General features: G+C 37.7%; 2 protein-coding genes across 2 annotated transcripts; both read right to left on the reverse strand.

Moving 5' to 3' along the window:
• Window positions 1–2,880: 2,880 nt before the first annotated feature.
• On the reverse strand, window positions 2,881–6,987 carry LOC130731068 (cellulose synthase-like protein D5). Its single transcript, XM_057583254.1, has 3 exons — window positions 5,918–6,987; window positions 4,978–5,782; window positions 2,881–4,868 (listed from the first exon to the last, which is right to left on the reverse strand). The coding sequence occupies exons 1-3, from the start codon at window positions 6,880–6,882 to the stop codon at window positions 3,093–3,095; spliced, it is 3,546 nt and encodes a 1,181-aa protein (XP_057439237.1). The 5' UTR covers window positions 6,883–6,987; the 3' UTR covers window positions 2,881–3,092.
• A 2,252-nt stretch (window positions 6,988–9,239) lies between these two features.
• On the reverse strand, window positions 9,240–12,443 carry LOC130731070 (syntaxin-43-like). Its single transcript, XM_057583257.1, has 8 exons — window positions 12,146–12,443; window positions 11,534–11,810; window positions 11,347–11,436; window positions 11,002–11,079; window positions 10,034–10,111; window positions 9,893–9,958; window positions 9,735–9,815; window positions 9,240–9,612 (listed from the first exon to the last, which is right to left on the reverse strand). The coding sequence occupies exons 1-8, from the start codon at window positions 12,340–12,342 to the stop codon at window positions 9,505–9,507; spliced, it is 975 nt and encodes a 324-aa protein (XP_057439240.1). The 5' UTR covers window positions 12,343–12,443; the 3' UTR covers window positions 9,240–9,504.
• Window positions 12,444–12,450: the final 7 nt, after the last annotated feature.

The following is a 12,450-nucleotide window of genomic DNA, read 5'->3' on the forward strand; positions in this document are numbered from 1 at the left end:
AATTTAAAAATTAGGGGTTTTAGTTCAACTTGCAACTCCGAGAGATCATCTAAGTTCTTTTTACTGTGCGGTACTTATATTGAATCCTCTAAATCTTCCTCCATCCTCTTTTTCTAAGTTTAATTTGTAGGCTTTTTATTAGTCTATACATTTAATTAAAGTACCACACCTTATCTGGTTTATGGTACCATATCAGGCACCTTTATATTTTAGAGGTTCTGATGTTGATGTAAAAAATGTATTAATTAACTATTGCAAGAAGGACTAGATATAAGATAATATGTGTGATGGAGAAAAGGAACGGGGGAAAATGACTCGATTTTGTCATTCTCGTTCAATATTTGTTTATTTTGTGACAATTAGTTAATGGTCACTTGTCAATCTTTATCATAGGATCCAATTTCATTGTTATAATACTTATTATTATAAATTTTATATATTTATTCATTGTTAGTTAATGGATACTTCTTAGTACTTGACTACTAGCTAGTAGTATTTTTTTATGAGAAATGTTATATCATTTTACATTCTATTTCATCATACTGTTCAAAAAAAAAAAAATTTCATCATCATACAAATCTTATGAAATCTAATGAATGTGTTTTATATTTACAAGATATAAGGATTGAAATCTAATGAAATCTTATGAAATCTAATGAAAGTACACTTCATACTTTCTTCCCTTAATTATCGAAGGATTGAAGGAAGATTTGTAGGAGTACAGATTATAACCTTAAACTACAATAGTTTTAGAACAGAGAGAGTATTTGTTAAGACATGAATAAATGTTATAAGTTGAGATTAATTTATTCAATTACGTTCCCATCATTTATTTTATTAAAAATGCATTTTCCAAAGTTTCCAAGTGTAAAAAAAAATACTAAAGAAACATTTTCCTCAAAGTTGTCAGTTGGAAATAAATGCCTACACGAGTAACTTCACGGAATCCATGGTGTGAGCTCGAACTATTCCTTTAAAAGTTTACTCTAGTGTGCAAAAGAAATTCATTGCACGTTATGTGTCTTCCTGGCCTATCTCATCTCATGACTTTATATTAAAAAAAATAAGAATTAATGTGACATCTCTTGAGATTCATCATTCTTGTGCGACCTGATAAATCTAAAATAGCATCAAAGAAAAATTTTGACAGCAAATCAGTGATTGATTTGATGTTTGATTATGTAGTAATATTTTCTGTTATCACTCATGTGCACAAATACTGATGTAATAATCATAAAACAAAGTTCAAATTTATGAAGCTGATAGTGTGAAGTGAGAGTTGGAGGTTCTTTTCTTATTTGGCTTTCTGATCAAAACGGTCAATAAAAAGGGAACAATTACGAAATTCAAATTTTCTTTTATTATAATGGTTATTACTCAATTTGTAGTTATTAAAAAGGAAATAATATAGGAATGCGATAATTGTGAGTTATAGGAAAGTTTTTAAAATCTATATATTCATATAAAAAAATTATATTTTAAGGAAACAAATCTTAGCATGATATGATTTTGGAATATAAGAATTAGTAATTAAAGTTGTTTTTTTTTGAAAGTAGTAATTAAAGTTGTTAGAAACACAAAAAAAGAAACAATTTTGAAATTGAAAATATTCGATTCTTCAATATAAAATTCAGTAGTACTCCAAATATATTTTTATGAAATAATGTAATTGATATTTGATTTAAGACTGAACGGTGCTTGACCAAATTCTGCAGATATTATGGTCTCGTGAAATCTTATAGCTAGAGCATGAATGTAACAATAAAAATAAAACATAGCTGAAAATTATTGGCGAGTGATGGTCCTGCTGAGAAAATTTTGAATCAAATCAACCATTGCCAAGCTTTAAAAAGTAGTTGTCAACGATACAAATGATAGTTTGACTCTTTAAGATCGATAGCTAAGCAACAATTTTGGAGTAATCATATTCAATTCAATGACTCTGGATTGAAGCTTCATGTTGGGAAGGGACTTCACAATATCAAAAGAGGCACCATATTGAAACACCTTACAGTACCTTGATAAACTGGTGGAGATTATTGTGTGAGGACTTGCATAAAAGAGAATCTTAGTTCCGGGGTGTTGTTTCCAATACACATGCTTTGTTATAGTGAAAAATGCATTGAATAAACATTACAATTACATAAACAAAGAAAAGCAATGACATGTTAATTGTGCAGCAAAATTATGTACATAAGTCTGAATCTTGTAGGGATACTGATGAAGGTCTACGCTTGATGAGCTAAAGTTAATTGTGCTTCTGCAGCCAAGTTATGTACAAAATTGTAGTTGCAGCTTCTGATGTGCTGAACTTGAAATTGATTGTAGGATCAAAATTCAAAATGCTTTTCAAATTCTTGGCTGTGATGAGATATGGATCCTTTCCACTCATGCCTCATCATCCAAGTCAACGGACATAGAAGAAGGCAGAGAAAATGGATTTGAAACTAAAGGAAGATGATACATTGATTGCTGATAAGAAGCTGCATAAAGAACTTACCTGCAAAAATATATGCAAGAACCAATAGCTATAAAAGCTGACCGTTGCTGAGGCTGGTACCACAAGATCAAACTCAGGTGCAAATTCAAACAACTCATGTTCTACAAGACACAAGGACAAACACTTGAACAAAGTAAGCACATGAACGAGAGTTACCAAGATATTCATTAGTTGTTTCAACATTGACAGATGTGGGAAATCAACAATGGGAAAGTGACACCACCACCTAGTTCTTTGAGTATTCCAAAATTCAAGTCTTGTTTGGATGTTTTGTCTTGTAATTTCAATAGTAGAATTACATATTTGTTTTCTGACCTCTTTAATTTCTATTGTAGGTGCCCCAAAATTATTAAGTGATCACAATTTTCAAAGGATACAAATAATCAGAATAACAGAAAGTATAATATTGATGATATTGCTTGAACACATATTTATCTCGGTCATTCGAGATATTGACAACATTTTACTTGAAACTAAGTACTGCATGAATTTTTCTGGGATACACACTCACAGTTTAATACAACATAGACTTAATCATACAAATGATTGGCACACTTCAAGATGAAGCAGAGGTACTTCATCTTCCTCTAAACTAAGGGAACTGGAAATTCAAGTAATCCTGTGTTCTTCCAGCAGGAGGGTTTATGTAAACCCAAAGCATGGAGATAATAATGGAGATCAATCCAGACCAAACATAGACAATTGTTGGAACCTTCCCTCTCCTTCCCAACAGTCCTTTTGCAAAGGGGTAAAGATGGCACAAGACCCAGAAGCTGAAAAACACCCCTCCTACAAGCCTGCTCCATTGTGGAAATGGACTGTACAGAGTCCTGGACACTCCTACTGCAATAGCAATCATATTCACCATCATAATGGTAATTGGAGGGACCATTAGGAAGCTCCACTTTACCTCATACAAATCAGCAAACTCATCATCTCCATCTTCTGGAGTGGCAGATTTTGAGGTCAGGGTGAAGGAGATGTCTACTCCTGCTATCACCTTCAACAGTCCTTGTAAAACAGCAGCAGGGTGGGCACTTGTTCCACCAATCAACCAGAATTGCTCATTTCTCCACCAGTCATGTAGAGTGATTCCAGACCACTTGATCTCAAGCAGTGCAAGCAAGCACAGTGTGATTGTGATGCCCAGCAAGAACACTAGAAAAGTTGCATTGACCGATTGGACTATAAACTGCCCTGAGAATAGGGATAGTGCAGGAAGAAAGCAATAGAGAATCAGGAACCCTGAGGTGAAAGGGTACATTCCCACATTGAAATATGCCACCCTTTGTAAGAACTTCATTCTAGGACTGGCCAACAATGCATTGTTCCTAGAGAAGAAGATCTCTACAGAACCTGTTGCCCATCGGAGAACCTGATGGAGCCTATCTGTTAAGTTGATGGGAGCTGTTCCTCTAAATGCATCTCTTTTGGTGACACAGTACACAGATCTCCACCCTCTATTGTGCATTCTGTAACCAGTGACCACATCTTCTGTAACAGAACCATATATCCACCCTACACGTTTTCCCCATTCAGTTTTGTCCTCATAGAAACAAGATATCACACTTATCGCCTCTGCAACAGTAGCAGCATCCAATGGTTCACGAGGCACGGCAAGAGAACCTGCTGGCCTTCCATGTGTTCCCCTTCCTTGCAAGTCTTGAAGCAACCTTCCCTGGTACTCTGCCACAGGAATGGATGCAGCTAGAGAAGTAGAGTTGCCAAACCTTTTGGGAATAAGCAAGGACTCAATATCTGCATCATCATCATTGTGGTCACCATTGATTGGCACAACAACTTCATCTTCTTCCTTTTTTGACACCTTGCGCTTTCTCAGAAACAACTTAATTTTCTTTCTGCCAAGCCAACCGCGATGTTCTGTAGCTCTAGGAGGACTAAATCCATAAAGAGCTGTTCTCCTGAATATGCAGCCTGTTCCCACATACATTGGACCTTGTAAGCCGTCAAAAGCTCTCATTCCCACATCAAAGAACACTGTGTTGTGATTTGCATATCGGTCACTTGGGTCAATGCCCTCAAACCTTTGAGGGAACTGGACATAGCATATCCTGTCACCTCCCCTGTCAAGCATGAAGCACATTCCTTCCCTGATGGCCAAGGAGTTGTAGATGTAATGATCACAGTCGAGATTCAGAATGAATGGACCATTAGACATGATGGCACTAGTGCGAACAAGAGCATTCATGGCTCCTGCTTTCTTGTTATGATCATATGCTGGTCTCTTCTCCCGAGACACATATACAAGCATAGGCAATCTGATATCAACATCGGTTGAGTCAATCAAGTTCTCTGCATCCGCTTCTGCACCAAATTCTGGTTCTGCATTTGGTGGAGCTAACATTGCCTTTTGAAACAGATGAAGCACAGTGTTAGACAATGCTCTACTATGATTCAAACACTGCATAATTACCACACACACAACAGAAGTAATTTGATAATATCGAGAAAGATACCTGAATTATGCCAGCATGGTCTCCTCTTGAATGTTCTGGTTCTGCAGATGCCCAAGTTCCTGCCCAATGAGAACCATCAGACATCCATGTTGCTTTAGGAACCTTGATGGGTTCTGAGATACTGGAACCACCTTCCATCTGCTTCTTCTTGGCTCTTAACTCCTCATGAGCATTGTAAGCATCTGATCTTCTCCTTATGGATTCTGGTAAGGAATTTATTCTCACTTTGAATTCATCATATTCCCTCTTCACCCTTCTCCTCTCCCTCACAAAGTCCAATCGAACCTTGTTCTTGAGAAAATCACGCTTCTGCCCAAAATAAGCTTCAGGATTTCTGGGCTCAATTTGATGCTTTCTGCAGAAAGGAACCCACACCCTTGCAAAGCTAGCAGTCTCAGCAAGGGCTTCAAATGTCAATAGAGCTCCACCATCATCAGACAAGTAACAAGCAACCTTCTCCACCGGATAATCAACTGCAAGGATAGAGAGAATGGTGTTTGCAGTGACAAGAGGAGGCTCCTTCTCAGGATCAGCTGTGGAAACAAACACATCAATTCCGGGGAGATCAGACCGCCCTTTCGGGTTGCGGAGGTTCGGGGACTCAAACCTCTCTTTCAGAACAGACAAATCAGTGACTCTATTCACTGGACAGAGCTTAGGGAGCTGATCAAGAAGCCATGAAAATGCAAACCACAGCTCACAAGTTATGGACATTCCCCACAGCCACATTGCCTCATGATTGGGGTGTCTAACCCTCCATGTAAGGAAAAAACCAAGGGCAACAAGACGCAGCAGAATAAGTAATCTGGAATAAAACACATCAGAATCAGAATTCAATTCACATCAATCAAACAAGGTAATTTTTAAATTCTACTTTTTCTTCTTTCCCTTTTGGGATTGGAATGAAAAAACTCAAGCCTTGGAATTTAGAATGACTTACCTATATGGACTGAGAATGGCAGCTGAAACTGCAACCTTACGAGTCAAGGGTCTCCTAGCTCTCTCTCCGAAATCCGGCGGGGGTTCGTATCCATTGCTACCACCATATCCATCTTTAGGCCACACAGCATTTCCATAACCATAGGTTCCTTTGGTTTCAAACAGCCAGCGAGTGTGATCAAATTCAGGTGGATGATTCTGTGCTTTGAAGGACTTCACAAGGGAAAGCCTCTTATCCAATTTGAATTCCGCCATGGAAGGTAACGGCAGAGCTTGATCTTCACCCTCAGATTCCTCTTCCTCCTCTTCTTCTTCTTCACTCTCACTCACATCCTTGTGGTAAGGCTCTTTGCAACCAGGGCACCGACCCGCTCCATGGTTTCCGCCGCACTCAATGTAACAATCCTTGCAGATCTTGAAGCCACACTCACAAGGACCACTCCCCCTAATTTGCATTGCTTTCTCATCACAACCCTTCATCCCACAAATCAACCCAGATTTCAGCGGCGGCTTGTCGATTTCCACCTCGGAGCAATCAATTACATGGCCTCGTGTCACGGAGTTGAACCCTCCGGTGAAAATCGTACCGGAGAGGTAGCTTGTAGGGTTTTTGCAATCTTCAGGGAGGCTTGTCTGTGAGGTTGACAAGGGCACGCTGCGATCTGGTGTTGGAGGAATATGAACAGTGTATGACACGAATTCTGGGTTGATTTCTCCGTTGCTGTTGTCTGTGGTGGTGGTGGTGGTGGTAGTGGTGGCTCCACCTGATAGCCGCCTGATTCCGCCGCCGCCGGTGGAAGCTCTGCTTGATCTGGCGGCGCTGAGAGGGGAATTGGGGTTGTTGGAGAATGAAGCACGGGGTACCGGACTTGTTAGTCCCATGCTTCTGCTTCCCCCTGTTTTTCCGCCGGATGAGACCGTTATGGTGACCGGAGAAGAAGACGGAGATGTTGCCATTTTCACCATGATGAGAAAAGAAAGTGAGAGAGAAAGTAGAGATTAGTAAAGAATGTTCAATATTTTGAATTGCCTATAAGGAAACGAAGTGAAGAATGAAAGAGAGAGTGAAGTGAGTAGAAGAAGAAGAGTGAGAGTGAGTAACGGTCGAATTTGGAAAGTAAAAGGTTGCTGTTGGGAATTGAATGCAACGGTCAATAGATCTGGACCGTTGATTTACATGGATCTTGCTCATGTCGCTTTCTGATCTAAACGGTTCTTTGAGAGAGTCAACAAACACTACTAAAGGAGTTTCAACTTTTCAACTTAAATTAAACAACGGCCCAATAATCTGTAGAAACCTTACACCTTGTTTGTTTATCAATTTATTATTGACTTATGATATGTGCATCATTTCAAATTTTAATTGAATAATGGCTTTATAGATTCACCTGCTTTCATGATTCGAAATTCTGCTAATTGCAGTTCTCGAAGTTGAGCTCATGACCTGGCTTAATTATATGACCTATGATTAATAATCTATATCGTTTTATTTTTATTAAATGACTCTCGTAATTCAGACTCGAGTGCTGTGAAAATGAAAGGTTTTCCGAAGAGTGTGTCTCATAGAAATTGAACTTTCAACCTAGTGTTTCAAAGAGTTATTTTTAACTATTGCAATCCACATTCATTAAGTAAGCACTCTACATAATTATGGTACAGTGTTATACATGACTATTTCTTATATGTAGAAAAATGTTCCTACACTCGCTTTTAACACATCAAAGAGTTGATTTGCCCCTATTTCATAGGGGAGTAGTGCCGCTCCGACCTTGTGTTGAAGTGGCGTATTGCTTTATCATTCGCAATTTGAAAGCCTCCAACAATCTATCCTGGCCAAGCTTATTACACGGTTCGATGGGACGAACTTCATAAATAATGTTCTGAAGATTATTGTCTAACTTGAGATTGCCCCTATCTATCAACGGGGACCCTGAAATTTCCGGATACTATGGTTCATTAGATTATTGAGTGTTTTACCACTCCTAGGTTCTCCCTTCATATACTTTCCTACACTTTCATTGATTGACTAAATTACCATGAGGTCTACTAATTAAAGATAAGTCACACGTTCAATTTACTAGAATTCACATGAGTGTCAATTAATCAATGAGAGTGTTCAAGTGAATGTTTGCTACACTCTTCTTTTATATATGGTAACATTAGTTTTTCCTTTCACGATACTTAAACAAGAACCTGAGATCTTATTAATTGGAAAAAACTTCTCCCCTCTTGAACCACCCGGTGTTTAAGGCTGATTCAATTGAACTTATAAAAAAGATTTAGTGTGTGTTTGGATTGGTGTTAGCAGAATTCGATATGACTAGAATCAAATCGGGTCATAATTGGATCTGGTAACGTGAGTTTAAGTGACGTAATTTATGTTTGGATACATTTACCTAGAATTGACTTTTGAAACTGAATTATAGTACAAATTGTAATACACAAAATCAGATCAGTCTGATGGTGAAGCTACCCCTAATCAATTCTTCCAGCTTCGGATCAAACATGTAGAATTGATTCTCAAAATTGGTTCCCAAATATCTTCAAAAAATGGAGATCCACGTTTAGAGCTCAGATCCATCATCCACGTTTGAAAATTGCAAACAAGAAAATTAAATTTCAAACAACCCTTTTACTAGAAACATTATTCGAAAAAAAAAAACTAGAAACATTAATTCCTTTTTCCAGTTCACAAACAAGAAAATTAAATTCACCAACATTTTATGACAACTTGCTGAATTTTGAAATTAATAAATATTTACGGTCAGGTCTATCTGCAAGACACAGGTGGAAAAATGATTTTTTTTATTTTATTTTTTGTCAAGGTGGTGGTGTGATCGAGAAGGGTGAAAGTGCAGAAATTGAGCCTTAAATGGGTTAAAACCCAGAAAAACTTGTTGTTCTAACATCAGTACATCACATAAATATTTATAGTGAGGTATTTAATAATAAAAATTATCTTGACAGTGTAAAACTCCAGCTCCTCCCATGACCTCTATAGAAGCGTTACTCTTTGGATCTATCATAAATAGTCTTACTCTAGATTTGCAACATACTGATTTCACGACTTGACTATGATTATTTTTAGTTACATGATAGCAGCATCTCCAATTGTATATTCTTTTACTAGATTAAAAAATAAAAACTGTAGTTAGGTAAACAAGAAAACAACTGATAAATTAACGTGCTTGATGGTTCTGGGAGGCGCATATAAGTTGTGTTATCACTTCATATTAACCAAGATCTATCCTGTTTTTTCTGGGGTCATACCCAACATCATCCTTGAATATACCCCTTTTTGGAAAGAAAAAAAACAATTAGTATGTCAGAAAGGGTGTGAATTAGCTGAAAATCCCTATTTACATGATATGGCAAAACTAGATCATCAACAAAAAAAAAATTCTAACTATCAAGCACCTATAAAAAACAATTTAAGTACATATCTGCAAGAATTAGTACTGTACATTACTATCCTCCTCCCGGTGCTCGATAATGAGCTGATCTTGTAAATCCAAAGCAAAAGGTGATTTAATTCTGATTGACACTGTGAAAGTGAATTAGCTTGATGCTAGACGGTCATTAATATGACTAGAAGATTATCTCCTTGAGTATCAAGAGAGCTAGCATGACAAAGCACATTATAACAAGCACTGTTGCACATGTAACCATCCCTCCTGATTTCTGCGTTCTTTCTGCCTGCAATTACATGTTTTAAGATGGTGATAACAGGCTTACAGAAGCTAAAATTTTCCAGAAAAAGGTGGATAAAAGCTCCAAGTTGCAAATTGAAGGGTTATGAGGGGAAGAGAATACAGAACCTTTCGCAACTGCTTTAAGCCCTCCTCAACTGATGTAGCAACACTCTGAATATTATAGTCAATTCTATCCACAATTGTTCCCTGCAAGAATATTAGCTTCCTGAGTCACCTTCCATTCTATAAATCCATTTTATACAAGGGTAGGTCATTGCATTAACCTGATCTATCACTAGGACGGAGAGATCCTTCATGATCTGAGCAAGTTCATTGACGGATTTAACAACCTACAGCAAACTTCACAAGGTCAGACACACAATGAGATTTGTCTTCAAGCAATACACCAAATCCTTCAAGTTTACCTGCTCAATCTCTCTCTCCCTTTCCTCTGATATATGCTCACTTTTTTTAAGCTTTGTCATTTGCGCTTCACTAAAACCCTGGAATAAATCAAATACCAAATCATTATCTCTTCACTTGATACGACTTCATGTAAGTAAAAGTAAAAACTTCATAGCATTTTTAAAATGTCAGCTTCATGATAGGATAGAAATAGTTTGACCGAGAGACTAAACCTATTCCAAGGAAAAATGATCCTAATGCATGACACTACCTCCCATTAAAATAACTTCATGAGAGATCAAGATCAGTGATAAACCCAATACACAAAAGGTATAGTTCCAGAAAGATAAAGTGCTAAAAATAAGAAAATGAATTTGTTTTTCTTTTTAATATCTAAACTGCAGAATCTTTTTTTTGGGGGGGGGGGGGTGTCAATGGAGAAAGTAATACCAACAATAGGGGGATCAGGGATTCCTAATCCACCTACACAAAAGGAACCAGCAACAGGAGGGAAAGGAAATAAAGAAATCTTCAAATCCATGAGCTAAACCCACGACAAAGCAAGATATACATCTTACTTATTAACAACCAATTATTAAATATTATAGTTCTACTCCACATAACATAATCTAGATTTCAGAATCATAATTTAGTAAATCAGACCTGATTTCATAAAATCAATGATGACAATGTCGTAAACAATGTTATTTTGAAATCTCCATTTTTCTATAGTCCTTCCTCACACCCCACAGCCCTCCACCTTTTGCACTTGGAGGATTGTAGGGGGTCAAAAAAGGTCACCTTCCTAGTTTGAACTGAATATTTGCAGTTTCACCATTACATTTTTGCTTTAACAATTGTAGGAAAGAAAATAAATCATCATTCATCAATAGTCACTTGATAAGGGGAAAAAACCATCCTTCCTTTAGTTGCACTTTTTAAAATAATATGGCCATGCTAGAGAGATTAGTTAGAATACACAACATACCACATCACTGAATCCATCATCCTGCATACCAGATTTACTCCCATTGAAGTTCATCTCCAAGTCAATTCCATCATAACCCTGCATGGTTACACCCAAATATAAACATCAGTGACACAAAATAAAATACTAACATGGTGCAGTTCCATCCACAGTAGACTTGTAGGTTGGGAATTGGGCTGGTAGTCATCATAAGTTCAATACCAGAAGAAAAGTAGAAATAAAATATCAAGAAGCATATAGTCCAAACTCTACAAACCAAGATTGATGAGTTAAGAAATATAGAAACAGGACCAGTTAAAATATTGGAGGATGCTATGCAAGCATTTGGAGTGGAAAAGTTGCAACCTCTTTTTGCTGCTGCAGACGTTTCAAATATGCAGACTGCTTTCGCCGGAGATCCATCGACAGGTTCTGGAGGTCTGTAGCAAGTGAACGCTGCGACAAGTAGAGACAGAATACAGTCAAACAAATCAAGCAAACATTTGCATACTATAAATTACCTAAAAATTTGAAGCAAAACAGTCAAAACTACCTGCACATTTTTCCTGACATTAGAATCCTCAGAAGATCCACCAGCAGTGGAAAGTCTTTTTAGCCTCACCTCAGACTTTCTGAGGAGGGCTGTAATTTCTTGAGTGAGAGTCTCAATCAGGTGCTGATCATCTTTGCCATCACCAAAGGAAGGCATCAAAGCCTTTGCATGAGCTTTGGTTAATTCAGCCATTTTAACCTTAGCTTGTTGTATACTTGTAGCTATTACTTCAGAATCATCAACCCAAGATGGTGGCAAGCCCACAGTAAAAGCATCTCTAACACATCAAGACACAGAATTTAATCATTCAATTGCGCTCAGTTTGAAAATCACCTTCTTGAAGATACTACCAAGTCCAACAGTGTATCAAACTCAGTTAAGTCACATTAGGTTATAGATGGGTGGAATAGCGAACTACCCAGATTTCAAAAATTAATCTTTTCCACTCCTAGAATAACAAGAGGGGAAAATACTGAAAATTTAACTACTGGGTCAAAAACCCAATTTCAACATCGCTATGTGAATTGATTTGAGGGAAATGCAACGGTTGGCGGAAACGAACATGAACTGTGATGTGATCAAGGGGAAGAATTGGAAGGATTTAAGAAATACCTTGAGGTTCCTGGACCTGGATCGTGGGTGCTTAGAGGTTCGTAAGAAGATCGGTTATTGGAACGGAGAAGCGAAGTGGAGACCATTTCAATGACAGGACCGCCGGAAGAAGATGCTGATGAAGACAGAGGAGCGCGAACGCTCTTGACGGCGTCTCTGTGCCTCCGGAATTGCAGAGTTCGATTTCTCGTCGCCATTGAATTGAATTTGAGTTTCGGAAGAAGAAGCAAATCTCTGTTTCTGTTTCAGTTCTCGGCGACGCTGTGGAACTGGAGGCAACCAATAAGGTAACAGTCATACAAAGC

This window comes from Lotus japonicus, chromosome 1, assembly GCF_012489685.1.
Source record: "Lotus japonicus ecotype B-129 chromosome 1, LjGifu_v1.2".
In the NCBI taxonomy this organism is placed as follows: Eukaryota; Viridiplantae; Streptophyta; class Magnoliopsida; order Fabales; family Fabaceae; genus Lotus; species Lotus japonicus.